The 26,631-nt window shown below is 50.0% G+C and overlaps 1 protein-coding gene and 1 long non-coding RNA gene across 2 annotated transcripts; one reads left to right on the top strand and one right to left on the bottom strand.

The window, feature by feature from the left end:
- Positions 1 to 172: 172 nt before the first annotated feature.
- On the top strand, positions 173 to 8,796 carry CA7 (carbonic anhydrase 7). The gene is made up of 7 exons (XM_037162695.2): positions 173 to 331; positions 2,771 to 2,968; positions 5,671 to 5,789; positions 6,579 to 6,674; positions 6,779 to 6,841; positions 7,366 to 7,521; positions 8,018 to 8,796. Exons 1-7 carry the CDS (start codon positions 292 to 294, stop codon positions 8,138 to 8,140), a joined length of 795 nt encoding a protein of 264 aa, XP_037018590.1. The 5' UTR covers positions 173 to 291; the 3' UTR covers positions 8,141 to 8,796.
- Positions 2,962 to 23,717, bottom strand: LOC128627657 (uncharacterized). Its single transcript, XR_008391905.1, has 4 exons — positions 23,515 to 23,717; positions 14,016 to 14,155; positions 4,423 to 4,505; positions 2,962 to 3,050 (listed from the first exon to the last, which is right to left on the bottom strand). It is a non-coding gene; the product is annotated as an uncharacterized LOC128627657 (long non-coding RNA).
- Between the last annotated feature and the right edge of the window lie 2,914 nt (positions 23,718 to 26,631).

The following is a 26,631-nucleotide window of genomic DNA, read 5'->3' as shown; positions in this document are numbered from 1 at the left end:
GAAAGGAGGGAGAGTCATCCAGCGAAGACAAGAGTGGAGTTGGGGGAAAGGTTCACGTCCCTCTGGCCCCACATCTCCACGTGGGACTCAACTAGAGGGCGGGCGGGGGCGGTGCCTGGCCGGCCTCCCGCGCCTCGCGGGGGAGGAGGGGGGGCGTGTCTCCCGAGAACCGCTCCTCCCGTCACTGCTCTAAGAGGCTGCTCCGCAGCAGCGAGCGGGGCCCGAGCTGCAGCCTGAGCCAGAGGAACTGAGCCCAGTCGGCAGATACACGGCCGCGGGGACGGCAGCGGCATGACCGGCCACCACGGCTGGGGCTACGGCCAGAAAGACGGTAGGCACAGACCTTGGCCAGCTGGGATCCTTTGCGACCCGTGCCCTGCCGGGTTTCCGGGATCCGCTAGTGCCCCACTCTCCCCATCCAAAACCCCTCCTCCCATCCAGCCCCTAGAACCTGGCCCACCTGCCCGGCCTGAGCCCTGGCTCCCCGGTGCCAGGCGCAAAGTCTGCGCTGCGCCCCAACCTGCTCAAGCAGCCAGCTGCGCTGTGCCGCCTCCTCCGCGCAGCCTCCAACCACCCGACTCACGCGAACCCTGGCCCCCGCCCGCCCCCCCCCACCCCGACACTCACTCACCCATCTCTCGTGGTCCCTGTGGGCAGAAGTGGCCTAGAGCAGCGGGAGCGGTTGGGAAAGAGCGCTGCGCGTGGGTGCGGGGTGTGGAGCGCGCACGTCGTGTGTGCAGGAACATCCCGGGAGTCCGGCTCCGCTTTGGCAAGGGCTCGGTGTCCCCAGGACAGTGTGTCCCTACGGGGGCTGTTTACGCTTACCTGATAGCAGGTACATGATGGAATGGGGCGTTTGTGTGCATACGCATGTGTCTGGGTGTCTATATGGAGCAGGGTGTCTGAACACATCCTAGTTCAGTGGCCCATACCATCCTCCTGATCTGACCCGGAAAATAGGTCTTCAGTTTCGTTAGGATGCAGAGGAGGGCAGAAGGGGCAGAAGGTGAGGGGCAGAGTTCTTGGGTGTGGGTCTGGGGCAGGTCCGTTCCTTTTGGGGATGTTTCTTACCAAGCTGGTGTGATTGTCCGGGGGAAGGGTTTTCCCCGTTTCCCTGAGGTGAGCAATGAGGACCCAGGATCCAGGCTACCAGTAGACCCATGCAGGGCAGGTGACGGGTGGAGAGAAAGAGTGCTAGTGGGAGGAACACTTCCCATCCCCACCTCTCTGGGGAGAGGCAGTCACTCTGGTGGGGGAGGGGGCGGAGGCGCTGGGCTACAGTCTGAGGTTCGGGAGGTTGCAATGGGCCAGAGGGAGTTAGAGAGATGCTGTGGCATATCTGCCTCCCTCAGGGACTTCAAGGGCACAGGGGCATCTTTTGGAGGGGCAAACTCCAGACATAGGCATGCAAAAGCTAGAAAGAGGCATTCAGAAAAAGGCAACAGAGACCACCAGAGATGGAGAGAAAGGCAGAAAAGGGACAGGTTGACAACCCATAGAAGATTACCTTCCCACCAGCACCTGCTCCAAGCTCGTTCCTGGGTACCTCCCCAGATTCAGAGTCCCCTAACTTCAGCCTTCTTGCTAGTCCTGCCCACAAGCTCTGAGCATCCAGTATCCCATAAGCCTACCCCATGGCCAGCCACCCTCACCCAGCCAGACCTGGGCGGTCCGGTCTAGGGGTGCTGAGGGGGAGAAGGACAAATGATAGAGGTGCCATCAGGAGGCATACTCACAAGACTTCAAAAATAACCCCATGAGTCTGGGACACGCTTCTGAGTCATCCACTGGGGACACAGCTCTGTTGGCACCTGCTGTTATTTTCTCAGGAAAACTTAAGAAGCCAAAAAACAGGGAGAAGCACCAGCCGGCAATTGCTCTAAAAATAGGCTGCACCTCAGGATGTTTCCCAGGGAGATGCTGAGCCTCTCAATCTCAGATGGGGCCTCTGGGAGGCAGGTTGTAGGTGCCCGTGGGTGTACACGCAGGTGTGTGTATATGTGTGTGTACCTGCATGCGTTTTGCTGTAGCCTCTTAGTGCAGATCTAGGTTTGCAACAGGGGGTCCCTGTGTGAGGGTGCATATGAGTTTGTCCGATATAGTTAACAGAGTGTGTGTGTGTGTATGTGTGTGTGTGTGTGTGTGTGTGTTGTACCCATGAGTGTTACTGGGCCTAGCCACTCACATCCAGTGAGCTCTGGTCACTGTGGACCTGTGTGCACGCATGATCATCTCTATGGATCTGTAGGCACATGCCTGGGGAGGACGGCTAGGGGAAGTTCACACATGTGCTGTGTTTATATAAGTGCCCAAGTGTATATGTGCACATGGCTGAATGGCCCTCAGTTCCCTCGTCTGTGAAATGAGGACCACACTGGTTTCTGCTTCACAAGGTGATTGTGAGCAACAAAGGCATATCACAGAGACAAAGCCAGGATTATGGGATTTTTATTATTACTATCACAAACAACAAGGCAAACATGTCCGAGGTGCAGGAAGAGGTCCTATGCCTGGCATGGTCAGGTCAGGGGCTTCAGATGCCAGAGGGACCTCCTATCAGCTCTGGGTGGTGACTTTTCGAGAGGTCATTTCGAAGACAAGGAGGTGAAGGGTAAAGTGGAAGATCTGGGATTGAGCTCCAGACGGCACAGCTCCAAAGCAGGGGCAAAGGTCTGAAAGGATGCCAGGGAGACCATCCCCCACAGATGCCTTTGGCCTGAAGCCCAGAGATCTGGGATGGCCTGAGTCCTTGCCCTCTCCCCACCTACAGGCCCCTCGCAGTGGCACAAGCTGTACCCCATTGCCCGGGGATACCGCCAATCACCAATCAATATTATATCCAGCCATGCTGTGTACTCACCCAGCCTGAAGCCACTGGAGCTTTCCTATGAGGCCTGCACATCCATCAGCATTGCCAACAATGGCCACTCTGTCCAGGTGGACTTCAATGACAGTGATGATCGATCTGGTAAGTGGCCCCTGGCAGACCCTGGCGCCCCTCCACCTGGGGTCCTAACCCTGTTTTGGACAGGCTCAGGAGGGGCAGCATGCTGTGGGAGGGAAAGAAGGCTTCACCTCTCACCAACTATGAAGCCACGGCCTGAGCCTCAGTCTCCTTAGGCATGAAACGGGAGCAACAAGACCTTATTTTCCTCCCTAGGATCATAGAGAGAAAAACTGAGAAACTGAGGTGATGATTGTAGTGCTGGCATATAACAGATGCTCTGAGGCTCAAGAAATGCTACGTCTCTCTTTCCCTTCCATTTAGTGCTTTAGGCTGGGTTTGTTTTCACTTCACTCCCTGCCCCATCTCTGACCTGCTGCGTGGCCTAAGGCCAAACCCTCCTCTCTGTGTGATCTGGCCAAGCCCAGCAGAGAAAGAAGGGTGCTAAATGTTCTGTGTGCCAGGCCCCTTGCTAAGGTCACAGGAATAAAAGCTCTTTTATTCCTCTCAAGAACCCACCTCTAAGATGGGCAAGCAGAGACTCGGTGAGCCCAAACCAGGCAGTTCTGACTCCAAAGGTCTCCTTTCCAGCCCACATTCAACCTCAGGATGCAACGGCCTTGGGCCAAAGATCGGCCAACAGGGACTTGTGGCACCCTTTCCACGGTCTCTTTGACTTGGGATTAAAGTCCACGTTCTATTATGATAAATTCCTAGGCAGAGGGAGGCCTCAGGAATACTTCTCAGTGAAGCAGTTGTGTCTATAAGACCAGGCCTGTGAGGTGTGAGGTGTCTCGAGGTGTAGGCTGGGGCAAGGAGGAAACTGGCTGGAGTTTCTTTTGTAAGAAAGTGACAGGAACTCTGCCTACCATACCCCACCCCCACCCTACACGCATAATAAAAGCGCTCAGGGGAACTTAGGGTTCAATTAAAAAATCAAAGGGCAGGGAAGAGGAAGGAAGCCAGATAAGGGTGATTTTAGTTGCTTAGCCCTGAGTTTCCCGGTAGGCTAGGAAAAAAAGGAGAGAGGATCAGTTATAGCTCTTGCTGCAGAAAGAAGCAAATCCAGCAGATCCTCAAAAGAGAGACATAGCTTTCCTGGTACCGAATTCTAAGAAAAGCCTCTCACCCAGAGCTTTGAGGTGGGACATGGAGCTCTTGATGACCCTAGATTAGGGTTTATGAAGGAGCCATTTTTGTGTGGTTGTACCTTCTAAACCCTTCAGAGGCCACTGAGAGTTCAATTCAGATCAGAAGCTCAGTGAAAGACTACTGTATGGGGTGGAGGTGGGAGACCCAAGGGCGCATGCCTCTGGACCACTGACCCAAGGGTTCACTTTCAGGTCTGGCTGGGATTCCCCTACCAGAATGCCCAGACCAGAGGGGGCAGGAAACCAGTGGAAGGAAGGTGGGCTTGGGAGCTAGGTAGTGGGAGATCAGCCACTCACCAGTTGTGAGACCTTGGGCAGGATACCTACTTTTCTGAGCCTTCATCCCACATCTGTCCAGTAGGGATAACAGTGCATCCCCTACCCCTCAAGGTCTCTGTGGGGGTTGACACCTATGGGTGCAGAACACACAGTAAGTACACAGTGAATGGCAGTGTGTTTTATGGTCAGGACAAAGGGAGGAGGCCCAGGGAGCCAAGCTCAAGGGTTTAGGGAAGGAGTGCATTCTCTGAGAGACCATACTCTGGGGTTCCAGGTAGGGCATGCTCAGAGGGGTGGGTCCCCACAGGCTATATCCAGGAGCTCAGCCTTCAGGACAGACAGCGAGGAGGGTTAGGCCTCTGGACTGTCCTGTCTTCCTCCTCCCCCTCCTCCTCCTCAAGGGGCCCATAGGGGGCAAGGCCCTGCCCTGGTCACCCATCCTGAAGAGGCCTAGTGGAACTCTGAGCCCAGGGCCGTCACCTGATCCAGGGGCTCACATTCAGGCCTGGCAGGGGCTCCTTCCACTGCCAGATCCCTTTCAGCTAGAAATTCAATCAGTCCCAGAAGGCCTTATGCTTGGCCCCAGTTCACCAGATATCAGGGTGGGAAAGTCACAAAACCAGCACAAGTGGGACCCACCAAAGAGGTCGGGACAGGGGGTGTACATTGGAAGTACCTAGACCTCGCCACCAGAGTGGGAGCCCTCAGGAGCTGGCCTCTGGACAGCACCAGGTCCTGGGGAGGCAGCATGGCCTGGTGATTCATGGCTTGGGCTCTGGACATACAAAGGAAATGCAGGCTTATGTTCTAGCTCAGTGACTTGCTGTGTGACCTTGGGCAACTGCCTTGCCCTCTATGTACTTTGGTTTCCTCCTGTATAAAATAGAGGTAATAGATTCTGTCCCTCATGAGCTACTATGAGGACTAAACAATATAATCCTTCTGACTCCACCCTGAGTCAGAGCTCCAAACAGGGAAGGCCTATTGTCAGTGATAATGGGGAGCTCAGAGGCAAAGTTCCAGCCTCTGTGCAAAATTGGGTAGGAGTGGGGAGGATGGAGCGATGTGTTCTGTCAGTACCAGACTCTCTGCCACCTACAGACTGCCAGGATTTCTGCCCTGGCCCAGCTAATGGCCCAAAGAACTGAGTGGGGACTGACTCGAGACCAATTAGCCCAACCAATTTTTCAAATGAAAAATGTATCCCCTGTCTTGGGCGCTGCCCTGATCCTGGCACTGCTTGGGCAGTCTGGGCTCCCTCACACTGATTGCTATAAGCCCCACTTCTACCCGCAGTGGTGACTGGGGGCCCCCTGGATGGGCCCTACCGGCTCAAGCAGTTCCATTTCCACTGGGGCAAGAAGCACAACGTGGGCTCGGAGCACACAGTGGATGGCAAGTCATTCCCCTGCGAGGTAACGGCTGTCCTCCACAGGAATGCCTGGACTGCTTGGGGAAGGAGTGGGGGAATGGATAGTCAGGGGTTTGGTGGCTGCCTGGTGTGGGGCTCTGGGGTGAGTGAGGAGGAGCACCCAGGGGCCTTTGGGAGAGACATCCTCCACCTACCCCCAGCACAGAGTCTTCCTCCTGAACTTTGCCCGCTGCTGTCCTGGTGTCCAGAAGGAATTTTCTGAGGGACAAATTCAGGCCCTTACTAACAAACCTTCAAGGACTGAGCTTAGCATTCCAGGCCCCGTATGAACTGGCCTTGCAGGGCCTCACCTTCCCCCAGCCTCTCCCTACACTGCCCTGCAGGTGGTGAATCCTCTGCTGCCCACACCGGGCTCTTTTATACCTGCAGGCTTTTGCCCGTACCTCCAGGTATTCCACCTGGAGTTCCTTTCCCCCAGGGTTCCATTTGATAACCTCCTAATTATTCTTTGGATTTAGTGTAATGCCGTCCTCAGGGAGTGTCAGGATGGCCATTAGCTATTTCATAGTTCATGGTGGGCAGGGCCTGAACCAGATTCCTCTTTGGTTCCCTGGGGCTCAGGAAAGGGTTGGGCCCAGAGCAGGGTAGATGCAATGTGTGCCATCTGAGGGCTCCTGGCAGCCACTTGGGATGCTAGGCCTAGGAGGTCCAACAGCCCGTGCCTCCTACAGAGGGGCCTGGAGTCTGATGGGAGTGAGGGAAGCCTGGCTCTGAGCTCCCGTGGCCCCTGGGAGGTGCTGAGCCCTGGCCTGGCCTGTTGTTAAATCTGTAGCTGCACCTGGTTCATTGGAATGCCAGGAAGTACAGCACCTTTGGGGAGGCGGCCTCAGCACCTGATGGCCTGGCTGTGGTTGGTGTCTTCTTGGAGGTGAGGGGGCTTTACCCAGGACCAGGAGGGATGTGGGAGGCCTGGTACTACCCCTGGTGCCAGAACACACTGGTACTGGGCTCACACTGCCCTCTCCATGACAGATGGGGGATGAGCACCCCAGCATGAACCGCCTGACAGATGCACTCTACATGGTTCGGTTTAAGGTGAGACCAGGGTCCATGCCCCTGACCTAGAGCAGCTGGTGGGAGGGAGGAAGAGGCTACAGGAAGGAGTGGACACATGCACTCTTCCATTCTGGCAGCAAACCCTCACTGAGATGAAGGGGGCAGGGCAGCAACTGCAGACTCCTCTTCACCAGGGTCAGTGGCCCCCAGGAGTGGCACAAGTGCAGACTCAGTAGCCTTGTCTGGTTATAGGATTGATAAGATACTTGTCACATTTGTTAATGGTTGTCTGGCAGCACCACTAAGGGCCACTGAAAGCAAGGGAGAAGCCTTGGTGGCCAAAGAGTTCCTGGAGCTGCAACTTTTACATACACACACACATGGGTGGATGGGGCCCGGCCCCGGCTGAGAGATGGCATCTGGGATCACAGACATTTGTCCCCAGTTTGCATCAGTGAGCCAAGGTGAAGCCTAGATTCTCTGACAGAAATGGGGGGCGGGGCTGCTGGTCTGGTCCTGGTGGGAGGTCCATGCTGGTTCCTGGGTTCCCTACCCTGCTGCAGGGCACCAAGGCCCAGTTCACCTGCTTCAACGCCAAGTGTCTGCTGCCTGCCAGCCGGCACTACTGGACCTACCCAGGCTCCCTGACGACTCCCCCGCTAAGTGAGAGCGTCACCTGGATTGTGCTCCGAGAGCCCATCAGCATCTCTGAAAGGCAGGTGAGTCCTCCAGGCAGAGCATCAGGTTGGGGGATATGGCAGTCAGGGTCCACCGCAGGCAGTGTGACTCTCCCACCTAGCAACCCACAGCCTGTGGTCCCACCACTGAGGATCCCATCTTGTGCAAATAAATGTCTAGTTTCTTAGATGGGAGTTAGCTTGATTGACAGTCATGAGGACCTGGACACAAGCTGGGAGGGGAGATTCCTGGATTCTGGGACTATGCCTACTGTGTTAGAATCTGATGCTGCATTTTCTGACCTCTTAGCTGGATGGGATTGGAGCTAGAACTAGGTGGAACAGGGTCCAGATTCAGAGGCCCTTTAGTGAGTAAATAACTGAGGTTGGGATCCCAGGAGAGAATGAGTAGGGGAGGCTGGGGACAAGAAGAGGAAGGGGCAGAGCAACTGGGCAGGACACGCCAGATGCCGGGTCTGGGATCGGAGGGAACCATAGCACCCCGTCCCGCCCTGAGTCTCTCTTTTGCCTCCTCAAGATGGAGAAGTTTCGGAGCCTGCTTTTCACCTCAGAGGATGACGAGAGGATCCACATGGTGAACAACTTCCGGCCACCGCAGCCACTGATGGGCCGTTTGGTCAAGGCCTCCTTCCGGGCCTGAGCAGCCTGGCTGCCCGGCCAACCACCAAGGCATCATCTTCCCAAGGGCTTCCTCATCAGCAGACACCAAACCATCTGAGGCTCTCTGCCTGGGGGTTTCTATGGCGCCCCCATCAGCTGGCTTGCTCCTCGGCTACCCTACAGGCTTCTTGATAGGATCCTTGAGTCAGGGAACACCCCTCAGCTGCTCTGGGAACAGGAAGGACAGGAGCTGAGCATGTTCCAAGCCTGGGGCTTCCTCTGCTTTCCAATATCCAAAGGTCCCTGGGAACCTCCTCTTGTCTTCTTCCCCACTGGCAGTGGCAGCAGCCTCACCCTGAGTTCTCACTGTGACGAACGAGACTGAGCTCTCTGAGGCAGGCAGCTGGCATTGCCAGGAAGACTCAAGCAATAATTATAGGTGGGCAGAGCTGCCCTCTTGGCATTACCTCTTCTGCAGGCTTCCGCCATGCACACACCTCACTGCCAGGCCATTAAAAACAGCACTCAGTCTGCTGGAAGTGACATGGCCTTCTCCCTCCAGCCACCTGCTGCTATGGGCAGGTACTGGCCACAGCTTATGTAGTATCTCGCCTCATCCCCACCCAGCTACCAAAGCCACCTACATGACGATCCATCCATGCAATGACTAATAAATTCATTCATCCTTGCAACGAATCCCCCTTGAGTGCCTGTGCTATTTCAAGTTCTGTTCTAGGCATTGGGGAGGCGATGATGGTGCCTCAAGCACAGTATGTTAGGAGGGACATGTGTACTGAGCAGGTGTTATGGAGAGGGCAGGGCAGGGGCTGTGGGGGCAGAGAAAAGGGGGAGCTTAACATCATCTGGTGAAGTAATTAAATTCCAAGGAAGAGAGAGGAGAATAACACATTCGAAGTGAGGGAAGAGCACATGTGCAAGCTCGGAAGTGAGAAAGCCCAGAGTCTGTGGGGCTGGAGCTCTGGGCCGAGGGCCTGAGACTCTATTCCAGGGCTACTGGGGAGTCATAAAGGGTCTGGGTAGAGGAGGGACAGAGCCAGACATGCAAAGAGGGGAGATACCTGTGAAGTGTGGATGAGTGGGCAGGAATGGACGGCATCGGGGCAGAGGCGGTGGCCTGTGGCCAGGAAGGAGACGGGGTGGTGGAGGTGGGAAGCAGGGGGCTGAATGAGAGATTTAGGAGATGGAGCTTACAAGGCAGCATTTGGCTATCTGTGAGGGAGAGGGGAGCGTGGGAAGTGTCCCTGGGCAGAGAGTGGGGCCTCTCCCTGGGGAGAGATGGGCTGGGGACCCTGGGGAGGAGCTGACCAGGGCGGATGCACAGCATTTGCAGGCCCCTGGAGGGGAGGATAAGGAGGCAGTGGAATGGTCAGGTCTGAGCTGAGGAGGGAGTGGAGGGTGGCGGGTTGCTCTGGAGCATCTCAATTCAAGGTGGTGGGTGAAAGAGGGGACCCAGGGTGGCTGGAGGACAGCCTTGCCCACGCAGGCATTCTTGGCCTGATACAGAGGCATTTTCTCTCTACCTGTTGCAGGTGACCATGAGAAGGGTGGTGCCTGGAAGATGGTGTTTTTGCTCAGCTTGGGCACAGGTAGCATGAGGGAAGTAATGCTGGTAATCCTACCTCTGAAGGTAGGCAAAGGGGCTGGGGAAGATGTCTGGCTGTTTTATGATCCCAGAATGGTAATTATCCGCATTTTATAGATGAGGATGACGAGGCTGGCAGAGGTTAAGTAGGCAAGTGGCAGAGCAGGATTTGAACCTGAAACTGTCCAATAACTCTCCTGTTCTATGCCACAGCAATTGAATCCAAGGTCAGGATCAGGGGATGGGCACGGTGGTGGTCACATGGGGGTGGTATAACAGACTCGATGCTACAGGTCCTGCCAGGGACTTTGGTCAGCCTCTTGCCCGAATGGTGGCACCACAGTCCTGGCACCACAAAGGACTTAAGAAGTGGGAGCTTGTTTTGTAATAATTATCCTGAGCCTGCCAAGAATCGTCACTCCCTAAACACTTTCCCTTAATTTATTTTTAAATCCAAACTATTTTAAAACCAAAAGTGGCCTCCTTATGTTGTAAGCACAGCCCCAGCTTTGACCCTGTAATATCCAAACGAGATGCCCCAAATGGATCCCAAATGCCTCCCGCAAACCTGACCTCAAGGGACCCGGGCCTAGACTCTGAATCTTCATTCGAGGCCAGGCTGCTTCCTGGTAGTGATGCTTTGGGGAGCCCAAGACAAGATGGGCTCTGCCTGCTCCCAAGATTCCAGAGAGACCATCTCTGGGGAGCCCTGGCAGGTCTCAAAGGGACCTAGGTTGGGGCCCCAGGCCAGTGGTTATAGCGTGCCCTACTAGTATGTATCCAGACCCTGGGCAAAGGATTTGCCCCCAGAGAAGCCAGGCCCTGGACCCCAGAGCAAGAGTCTCCATTCTCTGGGTAGGCCTCTGGAGATGGGGTGGCTGTGAAGACCCCGGGAATCGAACCTGGGACCTTTAGGTTTATGGGATGACGCTCTAACCAACTAAGCCACACTGGCCAGGGCTAGTGACTCTAAAAGGTAAAAAGAAGCGAGTATACTTAATTTGAATAACATATCTTATTTAACTCAATTATATCTAAAGTATATTATCATTTTAACACATCATCAACATAAAAAATTAAAGAAGTATTTCACATTTTTTGCATTAAATTTTTGGAATCCAGTACATATTTTATACTTATAACACATCCTGATTCAGAATCGCTACATTTGTAGTGCCAAGACCACGCGTGACCAGTGGCTACCATTTTGGATACTGCAGCCTGAAATGACATCACCCCTTGCAGGGCCATCTGCCAGCAAGGTGTCCAGGCAGTCTCCCCGAGTGGGCCTGCAGCCAGGCAAGGTGGTAGCAGGAATGAGTCATATCTGGTCCAAACCTCTGTCCTCCACAAGGGCAGCCTCAGAACATTTGATGCCAACTTGGCTCCCTCATTCCTTCTCTAAGAAACCTCCCGAATCCCCACCTCACTCCAGTCTGGCTGGCCCTGCCCCAGGCCACCCAGCAGGACCTTTGCTCTTCCTCCAGGAGAAAGGCCAAGGCCCTAAGAGACTGTCAAGAATGGTGGAAGGTGATAGTATCCCTGAGAAGAGTCCTGACTTGGTTGAAGAGACTTGATTAGTCTGGGAGGGCTTCCTGGAAGAGGTAGCCAAGGCAAAGTACAGTTGACCCTTGAATAACATGGGTTTGAACTGCATGGATCCACTAACACACAGATATTTCTCAGTAAATGTTTTAAGTGTGTTTTCCTTATGATTTCCTTAATAACAGTTTCTTTCCTCTAGCTTACTTTATTGTAAGAATACAGTATATAAAACATATGGCATACAATATATGTACTAATCGACTGTTTATGTTATCGGTAAGGCTTCTGGTTAACAGTAAGCTATTAGTAGTTTAACTTTTGGGGAAATCAAAAGTTATACATGAATTGTTGGCTGCATGGGGCGGTTTGCACCCCTAACCCCATGTTGTTCAAGGGTGAACTGTAGCCGACATCCCAGCAGAGGCACAGGAGTCTTGACAGCTCCTGGGAACATTTACCAGACAGAGGGAGGAAGGCCTGACTCTCCCCCCCAGCATGTATGTATCTCCCCCAGCATGGATGGACAAAGGGGGGATGTGTGACTGGAGACACACGGATCCCCAGGCTCTGGAGGCATCAGTCACCAGGCAGAAGTGTACCTTTCCACCCAGGGGTCACGGGGAGCCACTGGAAATCTGGAGCAGGGGCCGAGGGCCCCCTGGAACAGGAGAGGAGTCTTTCTCTGAAGCTCAGAAAGCACTAGGCATCCCTTGGCCCAAATCCACCTTCCAATGCAGGCAAATTCTGGCAGGTGCAACTCATTCGCTCCCCCTGGCCCTGTGGTAGGGACACAAGCCTGGGTCCTGGCATTTCCTGGCTTGGCAGTCTGTGAGTCTAATCTCAATCCCTCCAGCTGCAACCGGACCATTTTTGTCTTCTGGGGCATGGCAGGGTGAGCGGGTGGCTCTTTATTCCCACTGAGCTGCTGTCTTGGGACAAGCACTGTGGGAAAGGCATGGGGACACAGTGGCCCCAGGGTCACATGGGCTCCTAGGGATCCCTCAGGTTTTCAGGAGGGGGCTCTTTCTCCTCCTCCTCCTCCTCTCTCAGCACCTGCTCTGCGTGATAAGCCCTTGGTTGCCTTGGGCACAGGTGCCTCCAGAGGGCACTGCCCTGTCTCCCCAGTTACCCAGGCCTCCTGGGAAACTGGGGAGTGGGTCCTTGCTGCTGCCGCTGCTCCTGAGTATTCAGGAACAGGGTTTGGGAAGTGGGGAGGGTACAACTGTTTCAGCCAGAGGAAGCCACAGCAGGGATCCATCAATGAGCGGGCCAGGGAATCCTGGAGCACCCAAGCTGAAAGAGTTCCGTGACGCCACTCTACAGGTAGACCAGCTGAGGCTCAAAGAGGGAACAGTGTCTACCAGAGTGGCTTGGTGGGAGACCCAGAATTTATGACTCCTGGTTCAGCGCTCTTCTCTCATCAGGAGAGCCTTACATATCAAAGAAACCCCGTGCCGAATAATGCCATCATGGAACCTGAACTCCTATCGACTGAGCTTCCGTGCTCAGTTAAGACGAGGTCCCCGATGAAATGCAAGTTCTACTGGGAGGGGTATACACCTTTAGGGGGAATGATTTTGTCACCTCCCATTCAGTCTGCTACATGACCTCTTCTCTTGGCCTCAATTTCTCCATCTATAAAATGGTCTATGGGGGCCAAAAGTAGGACTTCATGAGGGAGGGAAGGCAGGTTCCCAGAAGAAGAGTCAGGCTGTGACAGAGTTTGGGCGTAGGCAGCTTCGGATATCAGGATGTGGGTTACCCCGGGTGTCTCCTAAAGTCAAAGGGGCCATAGTGCTGGACCTAAACTGACAGGGACAGATGACTAGAAGAGCCTCCTGACCCCCTGGCCTTTGCCCATCAGTGTGACAGGAAAATAACTGGGCTGCATTTCCTACCAGCCCAATGTAATGGGGGCTCAGAGCTAGATTTAACTGATGTATAGAAAACAAAGACATCCCCAGTGTTTCATGTAACCAAGTCCATGATCTATGATCCACACAGAACGACAATGTCTGTACTTTTTAGAAGTCAGTGCCTGGAAATGCTTTCTCTCCTAGGGCAGCAAGATCTGGTGGTATAATTTCCAGAACATGCGGGTGAGCTGAAAAGATATTCTGGGGACAACCAAGTCTTTGAAACACTGGCCCCAGTGCTAAATCCAGAAGCCTGTGGTTTCCAGGGGCAGCAGAGGGGATTGGGAGGAGAGCTCCTCACCCTGTGTGGCTTGCTAGGTACAGAGCTGCTCACACAGGTCCTTTGACCCCGGCTTGGGGGCAGGGGACTGAGTGCCAACCTGGCTGCTTTAGCTGGCACTGGTGGAGGCTCCAGCAACTCAGCTAGGAACTCAAGTCAGGGCAGTGGCAACCAGCTTTATAGTTGTTGGGGCGCCTGCCTCCACCTCAGTGCCCTTTGAGGTCAGAGGTAATGCTGAGAAAAGAAACTCCGGTGTCTGGCAGCAGTCAAGAGCTGACCACCCTCAGCCAGTTCACTGAGCCCTGCTGTAAGCTAAGACCCCTAGAGATGAATCCCCAGCACCCATGGCACACAAGACCTAGCCATGTCAGGAGATGTCACACTTGGGCTCGTTTTTCCTGCCCCACTTCACACTGACACCTGGGAGAACTGGGGGTACAGTCATGGAAACAGAGAAAGGAAGGGCCAACATTTAGGGTTCCACTCTCAGACCCAGAGCCCCTCACCCCAAAGCCTTTAGCATGATTTCAGACTTATGGAAACATTGAAAAAAGTAACAGTGAATACCTACAGGTTGGTCACCAAGACTTCCTATTTCATCACATCCGTTCTCTCTCTTTCTCTTTTCACATATATCCATCTTTTTGAACTGTTTGAGAATAAACTGCAGCCGTGATAGCTTTTTACCTCCAAATACTTCGGTGGTTTTTCCTGAAAACAAAGGTACTCTCTTACATAAACAGTCCAAGAATCGGAATCAGAAAATTAGCATTGCTACACTACTATTATCTAGTCAGCACACCTAATAAAGATTTGGCCAATTGTCCCTTAATGCCTTTTGTAACCCCAATAAACTACATGGTCAGGCCTTGCACTCAGCTGTCCAGTCCCTCCAGTCTCCTTTTCTCTGAGGTCCTCAGTCTTACTCTGTCTTTCCCGACACTGATGTGGGTGGAGAGTACAGGCCAGTGGGTAGTAGAATGTCCCTCGGTTGCTTTTGTCAGCTGTTTCCTCGTGAACAGATGCTGGTCATGAACTTTTTGTAGAAACATCACCCAAATGACCCTGTGTTGTCTTCAGACACGTGATATTGATTTGTCCCATTGTTAACAATGTTAACTTTGCTTTTTGGTTTGGGGGTTTCAGAATTGAAGCATAACAGATACACAGAAAATGCACACACTCAGTGAACTTTCACAGTCTGGACGTACCTGCGGAATCAGCACCCAGATCAGCAAAAGTGCATTGCTAGCACCCCCAAACCCTTGTGTTCTCATAAGTTCTTACCTCCCAAGAGTAACCACCAACCTGACTTCTAATAGTGTAAATTACATTCATTAGTTTCAAACTTCAAATAAATGAAATAATTCATTTCAGAATCCTCCTTAGTGTCTGGCTTGTTTACTCACATTATGTTTGTGAGATTCTCAGAGCCGACTTTCTATAATCAGTGCAATGCCTCTCATTATAAGCCTTCAATGACAATTAAATAAAATATAATTCATCCATACATAATTTCAAAAATTAATACCTTAGTGGTAACATAAAAGAGAATTATTTATACTACAGAATAAATCATATTTATGTATACAAATAGGTAATTTTTAATAAAGCAATACACACGTCAGGACATAAATCCCAGGGCACAAGGACACTGAAAATGGGATGAGCCAGCTAAGATGGAGGCGTAGGTAGACGCACTGTGCCTCCTCGTACAACCAAAAGAAGGACAACAACAAATTTAAAAACAAAAACAACCAGAACTGACAGAAAATTGAACTGTATGGAAGTCTGACAACCAAGGAGTTAAAGAAGAAACATTCATCCGGACCGGTAGGAGGGGCAGAGACAGGCAGAAGAGCGGAGAAGACTCAAGGCAAGGAGGCAGCTGGCGGACGGCAGTGTGGGGGGGTCCCATATTCGCGAGCAGATAAACCTGGAGTAACAACTGGGGAGTGAGACGGACCGCCCAAACCAGGGTCCCAACATGAAGAAATAAAGCCTCAAAACACCAATTGGAAACACCTGTGGGGGTTGAGGTGCTGGGAGAGACTCCCAGCCTCACAGGAGAGTTTGTTGGAGAGACCCACAGGGTCCTAGAATGTACACAAGCCCACCCTCCTGGGAATTAGCACCAGAAGGGCCCAATTTGCCTGTGGGAAGCAGAGGAAGTGACTGAAATCCGGCAGAGAGTAAAGCAAGCAGCACTGTTCCTTCTTGGACCCCTCCCCCACATATAGCGTCACAACACAGCAACATGGGTTGCCCCACCCTGGTGAATACCTAAGGCTCCGCCCCTTACTACGTAACAGGCATGCCAAGACCAAAAAAAAAAAAAAAGGCCTAAATGAAAGATCAGATCAAAGCTCCAGAAAAAAACACAACTAAGCAACAAAGAGATAGCCAACCTATCAGATGCACAGTTCAAAACGCTGGTAATCAGGATGCTCACAGAATTGGTTGAATATGGTCCCAAATTTGATGAAAAAAATGAAGGCTATGCTAAGTGAAATAAAGGAAACTGCACAGGGAACCAGCACTGACAGGAAGGAAACTAGGACTCATATCAACTATGTGGATCAGAAGGAAGAAAGAAACATTCAACTAGAACAGAATGAAGAAACAAGAATTCAAAAAAAATGAGGAAAGGCTTAGGAACCTCCAGGACATCTTGAAACATTTCAACATCTGAATTATAGGGGTACCAGAAGGGGAAGAGGAACAGGCATGAGTAGAAAAATTATTTGAACAAAAAATAAAGGAGAACTTCCCCAATCTGGCAAAGGAAATAGACTTCCAGGAAATCCAGGAAGCTCAGAGGGTCCCAAAGAAGGTGGATCCAAAGAGGAACACATCAAGGCACATCATAATTATATTAGCCAAGATTAAAATGAAGGAGAGAATTCTAGAAGCAGCAAGAGATAAGGGGACAGTCACCTACAAAGGAGTTCCCATTAGACTGTCAGCTGATTTCTCAAAAAAGACCTTACAGGCAAGAAGGGGCTGGAAAGAGGTATTCCAAGTCATGAAAGGCAAGGACCTACATCCAAGATTGCTCTATCCAGCAAAGCTTTCATTTAGAATGGAAGGGCAGATAAAGTGCTTCCCAGATAAGGTCAAGTTAAAGGAGTGCATCATCATCAAGCCCTTATTATATGAAATGTTAAAGGGACTTACCTAAGAAAAAGAAGATAAAAAACATAAACAGTAAAATGACACTGAATTCACAGTTATTAACAAAAACAAAAACAAACTAAGCAAAGAACTAGAACAGGAACAGAATCACAGAAATGGAGGTCACATGGAGGGTTGTCAGTAAGCGGGTAGAAAGGAGAGGGGGGAAAAGGTACAGAGAATAAGTAGCATAAATGGTAGGTAGAAGATAGGGGGAGGTTAAGAATAGTATAGGAAATGGAGAAGCAAAAAAAACATGTATATGACTCATGGGCATGAACTAAAGGTGGGGGATGCAGGTGGGAGGGGGTGTGCAGGGTAGAGGGGAATAAAGGAGGGGAATAGGACAACTGTAATTGCATAATCAATAAAATACATTTTAAAAAAGATGGGATGAGGTTTTCTGACTTTCATACCCACGTACAGAAACCCCACCTGTAACATGACCACTGCAAACACGTTCAGGCAGAGGAACGTGAGTATTGTTGCCTTCATGGCATCATTTTCCCAGATGGTGAATGACTCCTAGGTGGTGTAAAATTTCAAACAACACAAAGTACATTAATTTGCTATGTACTAAAACTGTGCAAGCGTTACTTTGGGTTTGCAAATCACACAGAACAAGGTTGTAGGTTTGCATGAAGACAAACAAATTCTATGCCTTAGAAAGTGGGGCAGGATCCTTTGTTGTGTGAAACTGCTCTGTAGGACTCCTAGCACCCCTGGAAATTCCCAACTGACAGCACCCAATACCCCAAATGTTTTTCCAGTGGTACCATAAGTCAAAGTAATGAGAGGAGAGGCCACCTGGGTGGATCAAAGAACCAAAGGTGTTGGGCACTTGAGGAGGGTGCAGGATGGAGGGTTGAACATAGCCTGAAGAAAGTGGGGTCTCAGGGGAGAGCACTAAGGTGGGGCCTCCTGGTGGCCAGTTTCTGGAGTAGCAGGCTGGCATCTGAAGCTAGAGGGTTGGGAACCTTACGTGGACCTTGCTGCCCATCACCCAGCTCCTCTCCAGGGGATGCCACCAAGACCTACACTTTCCTGGGCTCTGCATGGACAATAGACAGCAGGGGCCCTGTCAACCACAGCCCCTATGGGAACCTCCATGGGCTGAAAACACACCTAAGCCATACACTGAAAGGATTATGGGGCCGTGACATAATAAAAATAATACTCAACTGACAGGTAACTATAAAGAAGGTAAGCATAGTTCTGATTTCTCTCAACATGCTTTTATTTTAATAAAATAATGAATAACAAATTATTTCAAAGCACCTTCCTTTCTTTGTGCCCCTCAGAACATACTTCCATGTGAATATGGGGTGACCCGCCAGCAAACACAACCCACAGACTAATTGACTCATTTTAGCAGACCCAAGACCTCTCTTTAGAGGTGGGTACCCTTCTTATCCCTATTTTGCCGATGAGATATGGAGGATCAGATAGATGAAAACAAGCTTCATAGCAGGAGTTGTGTGTGTGGGGGGGGGGGGGGGGCCAGGACTGGCCTACCTTAGAGTCAAGCCTGAGCCACCACTCCCTTAAGGTATTTGTAGGCCTATTCCCCTCTCCTCCACTGGCAGTGCTAGTTTCTAATGTTAGTGCTAAGCACTGTGGAGGGACACACACACACACATACACACACACACACACACAAACACTCACTCCTTCCACCAGCTCTGGGAAGTGAGATGCTCATGTACTTCTTGCAGTGTGTTTACGCCCCCTCGTGGCCATGTGTGAAGCTGTAGTCTGGTCTCTGGTCCACCTTAGCCAGCCAGCCAGCAGCAGCAGCAGGGGCTCAGCCCAGCAGTACTGGGAAAGAATTTGCTCAGGTTATTGATTGACAAAATAACTGAATATTTTTGCTGTTGTTTGTGATCCTGCCTTGCTGGCACAGTAAACTCTTGCTTCCTGTTGTCCAGGGCTACAGCCCTGGGTCAAGCAGGGAGCTGGTCAGTAACTATCAGCGCCACTGGGCTCCTGGACAAAGGGCAGGCACAGAGGGCTGGGGCCATGGCCACACCACTCCCCAGAGTTATAGAGGATGTAGGAAGGCATTTCAGGCCAGGGAACAGCAGGAGCAAAGGCTTGGAGGTAGTTATAAGAAACTGAAGGCTAGTGTGGGGGGGGGAGCTGAATTAGCTCTTGTTGGTGTGGCTCAGTGGATTGAGCGCCGGCCTGTGAACTGAAATATTGTCGGTTTGATTTCCAGTCAGGGTACCTGCCTGGGTTTTGGGCCAGGTCCCCAGTTGAGGGAGTGAGAGAGGCAACCAGTGATGTTCTCTCACACATCAATGCTTCTTTCCCTGTGTCCCTTCCTTCTCCCTCTCTAAAAATTGTCCTTTTTTTTAAAAAAAAAAAAAAAAGACTGAATTAAATTTAACCCAGTCTCCACCATAGCCTGGGGACTGGGGGTGCCCTGATTACAGTCACAGCTCCCAGTCCTTCAGACCAAAATAGCTCCTGAGCCAAGAAAAAGAGGACAGCTTCGCCTTAACACTCCCCACGTACTTCCCCCTGCCCCCATTATGTAGCCACTGTACAGCCTGGGGGAGGTGTCTGCTCCCACAACATACATGGAAATGGCTGCCCCTCTGTAGCAGATGAAGAAACAGAGGCTCTAAATTTGGCTGAGGTCCCTTGCCCAAGTCATGTATTCAGTAGTGGCAGTTGGGGTTCTCGTGCCTGCCTGACCCAAGGCCCAGCCTCTGAAACCGCCACATTACACGGGTGTCCTGTGTCAGAAGAGGTGTTTGCCTTGGAAAAGCAGATATGAAAATTTTCAGAGGCTAGGCACTTTGTAAATGAGCCCCAAAGCCACAGTGCCACCCTGGTAGCCCTCAGTGAGAAAGAAAAAAATACCCAGTTCATGAATTCTCAGGCTTCTACAAGAAGTGAGGTGTGCAGGTGGAGGACCCGACTGTCATTACTGGCTGCTTAAATTATATTTGGTTTTCCCTGAGTGTGTTTGAAATGCACTAGCCCTGTGTGCCCACGGGGGAAAAGGTTCAGACAAATGAATACATGGTTAGCACCCATGGTGATGAAGGCCCTATTTAAATTATAATCTTTTAGGGACTTCCAGCCAAGATGGAGGCATATGTGGAAACATTATGCCTCCTCGCACAACCAAGTTTAAAGACAACAAAGTTTTAGTAACAAAAACGCAACCAAAACATGGAAAATCGAACTGTACCGAAGTCCGACGACAACGAACCATTCGGTTAGACCAGTAAGCGGGGTGGAGTCAGTGGCTGGTGGAGCAGGTCATGCAGAAAAAAGTGGCAGGACCAGACCAACCTCGATGCGCAGGCAGATCCCAGGTGTGAGGTGGCAATAGGTGGACCTAGTGGGGGCACGAGGCGGCTGGCTGACCACGGTTACACATTCGCGCCCAGATAAACCAGGCAAAGGAGAGAGCAGTGAGACAGACCGCACAGGCTAGGGCCCCAGCGACAAGAGTTAAAGCCTAAAAGCGCCAATTGGAAAAACTTTTGGGGTCGAAGTGCTGGGAGAAGCTCCCAGGCTCACAGAGAGTTTGTTGGAGAGGCCCACAGAGTCCTGGAGGGTGCACAGGCCCACACACCTGGGAGCTGACACCAGGGGGGCCTGATTTGCTTGCGGGAAGCAGCAGAGGGGACTGAGGTCTGAGAGAGAGCAGAACAAACGCCATTGCCCCTCTCTGACCTCGCCCCCACATAAGCGTCACAACCCAGCGACCTGGGTTGCCCTGCCCCGGTGAACATCTAAAGCTCCACCCCTCATACCTAACAGGCACAAATAGACCAAGTCATTATGGCTCACACAGAAGAACAAATCAAAGCCCCAAAGCCAATACTTTAAAGCAACAAAGAGATAGCCAACCTATCAGATGCATAGTTCAAAACACTGGTGATCAGGATGCTCACAGTACTGGTTGATTTTTAGTCACAATAGAGGAACAAATAAAGGCTAAACTAATTGAAATGAAGGGAAATGCACAGGAAACCAATAGTAATGGAAAGGAAACTGGGACTCAAATCAAGGGAGTAGACCAGAAAAAAAAAAATGACCGAACAGAAAAGAATGAAGAAACAAGAATTCAAAAAAATGAGGAGAGGCTTAGGAACCTCCAGGACATCTTTAAACACTCCAACATCTGAATTATAGGGTTTCCTCCAACACCAGAAGGGAAGAGGAATAGCCACGAGTGGAAAACTTATTTGAACAAAAAATATAGGAGGTTTCCTTTCCCCAGTCTGGCAAAGGAAATAGACTTCCAGGAAATCCAGGAAGCTCAGAGAGTCCCAAAGAACTTGGACCCAAGAAGGAACACACCAAGGCACATCATAATTACATTACCCAAGATTAAAATCAAGGAGAGAATCCTAGAAGCAGCAAGAGATAAGGAGACAGTCACCTACAAAGGAGTTCCCATCAGACTGTCAGCTGATTTCTCAAAAGAGACCTTCCAGGCAAGAAGGGGCTGGAAAGAAGTATTCCAAGTCATGAAATCTAAAGACCTACAACCAAGATTGCTCTATCCAGCAAAGCTTTCATTTAGAATGGAAGGGCAGATAAAGTGCTTCTCAGATAAGATCAAATTCGAGGAGTTCATCATCACCAAGCCCTTATTATATGAAATGTTAAAGGGACTTATCTAAGAAAAAGAAGATAAAAAAGTAGAACAGTGAAAGGACAGCAAACTCACAGTTATTAAGAAACACGCCTGGGGGACTTCCGCCAAGATGGAGGTATAGGTGGATGTGCCGTGCCTTCTCACACAACCAAGTTTAGGGACAATTAAATATTAGCAACACAAAACACAGCCAGAACACGGAAAATTGAACTTTTCGGAAGTCCGTTAACAACAAATTCTGCAGCCTGACCGGTAAGGGGCGAAACCAGTGGCTGGTGGAGTGGGATTGTACAGGAGGACTCGGTCAGACGGGCTCAGGCGCGGAATCCAGACGCGGAATCCAGGCGCAGGGTTGGACCCAGTGAGCGACCAAGCGAGTGACCAGGCGAGCGACCGCGGAGGAGACAGCAGGGAAGCGGTGCTGCGTGTTGACTGGGGTCGCCTATTTGTGCGAGAGTGGACAGGCGAGGGAGTGGGCGGTTGGACCGGGCCCGGCGTCCCCGCGGCAAGCGGCAGTAGAGGGCCCCGCCATTTCCCCACTCTGACCACGCCCCCACATACAGCGTCACAACCCAGCGACCGGGGAGTCCAAGGCGCCGCTTCTCATACTTAAAGGGCCCGAACAGACCAAAAATGTCGCAAATTCTCAAAATCCCTGAGCCCATAGACCTAAGCGATGAAGAAATGGCAAAACTCTCAGACGCACAGTTTAAAACACTGGTCATCAGGATCCTCACAGAACTGGTTGATTATAGCCACAAATTAGAGAAACATATGAAGGCGAAACTAATTGAAATGAATGGAATTGCACAGGACACCAATAGCGATGAAAAGGAAACTGGGACTCAAATCAATGGAGTGGACCAGAAGAAAGCAAATAATGGCCAAACAGAAAAGAGTCAAGAAGCAAGAATTCAAAGAAATGAGGAGAGTCTTAGGAACCTCCAGGACATCTTTAAACGCTCCAATATCCGAATTATAGGGGTACCAGAAAGGGGAAAGGCACAGCCACCAGTGGAAAACTTATTTGCACAAATAATAAAGAAAAATTTCCCCAATTTGGCAAAGGCAATAGACTTCCAGGAAATCCAGGAAGCTCAGAGAGTACCAAAGAACTTGGACCCAAGAAGGAACACACCAAGGCACATCATAATTACATTAGCCAAGATTAAAATGAAGGAGAGAATCCTAGAAGCAGCAAGAGCTAAGGGGACAGTCACCTACAAAGGAGTCCCCATCAGACTGTCAGCAGATTTCTCAAAAGAGACCTTACAGGCAAGAAGGGGCTGGAAAGAGGTATTCCAAGTCATGAAATCCAAAGACCTACAACCAAGATTGCTCTATCCAGCAAAACTTTCATTTAGAATGGAAGGACAGATAAGGTGCTTCTCAGATAAGATCAAATTCAAGGAGTTCATCATCACCAAGCCCTTATTATATATTATATGAAATGTTAAAGGGACTTATCTAAGAAAAAGAAGCTAAAGAAACATGAACAGTGAAAGGACAACAAACTCACAGTTATTAACAACCATACCTAAAACGAAAGCAAACTAAAAGGACAGCTAGATCAGGAGTGGAGACATAGAAATGAAGATCTCAAGGAGGGTTAGCAACAGGGGGAGTGGGAGGAGGAGATGGGGGGAGAAGGTACAGAAAATAAGTAGCATAGACAGTAGAAAGAAAATAGATGGGGGGGCAAGAATAGCATGGGAAATATAGAATCTAAAGGACTGGAGACACATGGTCATAAACTAAAGGGGGGTAATGGTGGGGATGGGGGGGTAGGGTAGAGGGGAATGAAGGGGGGACTAGAACAACTGTAACAGCATAATCAATTAAAAAAATAAAAATTAAAAAAAATAAAAAATAAAAAATAAAGAAACACGCCTAAAACAAAAGCAAATTAAGAGGACAGCTAGATCAGGAGTGGAACCATAGAAATGGAGATCACATGGAGGATTAGCAACAGGGGAGAAGGAGGAGGAGAAAGGGGGAGAAGGTACAGAGAATAAGTAGTATAGATGGTAGGTAGAAAATAGACCGGGGAGGGCAAGAATAGTATGGGAAATGTAGAATAAAGAACTTGTGACACATGGACATAAACTAAAGGGGGGAATGGTGGGGGAGGGGTGTGCAGGGTGGAGGGGAATGAAGGGGGGAATGGAACAACTGTAATGGCATAATCAATAAAATATATTAAAAAGAAAAAAGAAATTATAGTCTTTACTTAAATATGGCTTAACAAAAACACAGTATGGTGAGGAAGTACCTGTCTTCCCTGGAGGAGTGTACAGGAGCTCTTTTTCTGGATTTGGAGAAACCCAAACTGATCCCTCAGGCTGTTAAATGTGGATAAGAAGCTTCTAGGTCAGTGCCCGGGCTGTGAGTCCAGAGAGCAGGGTCCAGACTGCTCTCAGTCACAAGCTTAAAAGTGGACCCCAGGGAACCTGGGGAAGTCAGTTCAGATCTCTGGATTCTATTTTGCTCTTCAAAGAATAGATATATAGTCATCTCACAGAGTCATGTGTTCTGCCAGATGCGACTGGATTTTATAGCAAAAAAAAAAGTTCATAGTGAAATGGTTGGCACTGCTGCAATAAATTTGGGCGAATTCCTTTCACTTAATGATTTGTCAGTGCCTTGGTTAAACTCGTGTTCATTGTGAACCGTCCCCCAGTGCTGGGTGGTAGGGATGTGCCCTTTTCCCTCAGAACATTTTCTGGAGTCATAGTCTAGGGAACACACTTTAGGATAGATGGGGTGAGATGCTCTCTCCTGTCCTTTCCTGCTCTGGTCCAAAGGTTGGAGATGAGACAGGCAGCCTGGGCCATCAAATCTAAGCCCTCGCCTTGGCCCACAAGGTCAGAACTTTTGTCCCTGCTGTTCTCCCTGTGGACAGGCTTCTCCCAGATATCGCCAGGGTCACACCCTAACTACCTTCAGATCTCTCTCCAAAGCCTATCTTATCACAGGAGCTTTCCCTGATTTCTCTGATAAAATAGTACCCTGGAGTTTTCCCAGCTGTCCTCTTCCCAGCTGCCTCCCTTGCCCCCAGAACAGTCCACAGCCTTCTCACGTGGACATGAAGGTGTGTAGCACAGACACTGTTGGAGTTTTCCTGATTATTAAGTTCATGCTGCGTGTTGACAAGATTTTTTTAAGAAAATGGAAAGGGGAAGAACCACTGTTCCTACAGAGTTCCATGACCCAGAGCAAAGCACTGTCAACTGCTGTCACGTGTCCTACTAAACTTTGCTCGTAAAGAGGCATGCACAAAGGGCAGGGAGGAGGAGAAGAAATGCACAAATAAATAATTGTCATTAGTATCGAAAGGCCCTTCTCTTCTTTGTTCAGTCTGTTCTTTCCATCTAATGTTCTATCCTGGCCAGTAGCTCCTTCCGGGCCTGTGGCAGTCTGTTAGGTACTGGGAGCCACTGCTCAGGCCAAGGTGCTAGCACTTCACTGCCCCCACCCCCAACCCCTGCATCCAGCCCAGGGTGTCCACAGGGACCCTCTTGGAGTTGCTCCTGGGCCTGAAACAGGAGCCCCAAGCACATGAAGTGGGGCCTCCCCAGGAGGGACTCAGAAAGGCCACTGGGCACTCAAAATTTCCTGGAGAATTACATTCACAGGGAAACACAGCCTGTGCCATGATACCCATTGCTTGTTGCTCAAGCCTATGATGTGCCCACACTTCTGGGGGCTCCCTCCCAACTTCTTCTTGCCCCCTTTTCCCCACACCAGACCCCCAGAGCTGTTTTACTCCTCTCCAAATTTACTTTCAGGAAAGAATGAGTCACTGGCAACTTGGAGTGCGAATGGCAGCTACAAGGCCCACACAGATGCCCATCTCAAGTGGGTCTAGTTATATAAGATATACCAGATGGAGCAATGTATATGCATGTTTAATGTAGAAAATTTATAATGCTTACCTTTGACTCTCTAAGATAAATTAAAAGAAGTAGAATTAGTGGATCAAAGATCTGTCCAGCCCTGGCAGGTGGCTCAGTTGATTGAGTATCATCCCATACACCAAAAGGGTCATGGGTTCAGTACCCAGTCAGGTCACATACCCAGGTTGCCTGTTCAGTCCCCAGCTGGGGTGCATATGGGAGGCAACCAATGGATGTTTTTCTCTCATAATGTCTCTCTAAGATCAATAAATACATCCTCAAGTGAGGATTTAAAAACAAAAGATCTGTCCATCAGGTAGCCTCAGTTCATTCCCCCACCCACCAAGATGGCAATGCTCACTCACCAACACTGGATATTAAGCATGTCTCGATATTTGTCAGGTTAATTGACAAGAATCAGCATCTCATTTTAATTCACATTTGTTTGGCTTTGAGTGAGGCTGACCACTTTAAAATATTTTCTCAGAAAAATGGCAGCTTGATCTGCTTGCTACTTTCCCTTTCCCTTTCTCAAGGCGAAATAAGTTCTTTCCCTTCTCTCTCTCTCTCTCTTTTTTTTTTTTTCTTTTCTTACTAGAGCTTGATTCAAAGAAGGCTTCAGAGACCAGATGGGGCTCCTGAGTTGGCCATCATGTATCTGGTGACTGAGCTGGTTATAGTTTTTAATCGAAAGTTCCAGTCCACACAAAATCCTCAAGGGTGAATTTTTACTTTGGAAGTGGCCCATATGTGGTAACTTAGGAAAACTCTGTGGTTTCAGATTTAGTGGAGTGATGTAATTTTTCTCAGCAAAGTGCGATAGGGTCAGCCATCTGTGTGTCTCTAGTAGTTGGCTCAGAGCCTGGCACATTGTAATTATTTATAAATGCCCACAGATTGAGTAATTAAATTGTGCCGTCTCTTCCTTAAGGATGACCCTCTGTAATCCCCAATGAACTATCTGTACAAAAACCATTTTGCACCCATAGATGAAAAAGAGGTGATGTAATAAATCATAAATTGCTAATCGGCCCAGTCACTCGAGGCACATAATCATCTAATCCTTGCTTTCTCCCATCCTCATGGATTCTTCCTTACATTCCCTCATTAATTTTAAATGCATAAAAGAAACTGTGAAATTGTTATTCTCAGAAACATTTGAGGTCTTGTTCCCTGACACACATCATCAGTGTAAGCTCAAATAAACTTATTAAAATTATCTACGGGTTTATATATTCTCACCTTGACACTCCCACTTATTTAGAATCCCTTAAAGTTATTTTTAGCTTTAGTCTGAAACAGCCCTCTCCAGATCCAGAAAGAGAGATCTTGTAAATTCTGACTTAATGGTAGTTATTCTGGAAAGGGCCAAAGGTGAGCGGCACTATAAATATCATACCAGGGGCAAGTCTGACAAGGTCCGTTTTATGGCTGGCATGTTCTTGGGTCCAGGTGGGCTGGCCAGGCTCCCCAAGTAAGCCAGCTTGTCTTCC

This window comes from Artibeus jamaicensis, unplaced genomic scaffold, assembly GCF_021234435.1.
Source record: "Artibeus jamaicensis isolate MK-2021 breed Jamaican fruit bat unplaced genomic scaffold, CSHL_Jam_final contig_464, whole genome shotgun sequence".
NCBI classification, from domain to species: Eukaryota; Metazoa; Chordata; class Mammalia; order Chiroptera; family Phyllostomidae; genus Artibeus; species Artibeus jamaicensis.
This window is presented reverse-complemented; position numbering and strand designations above follow the sequence as displayed.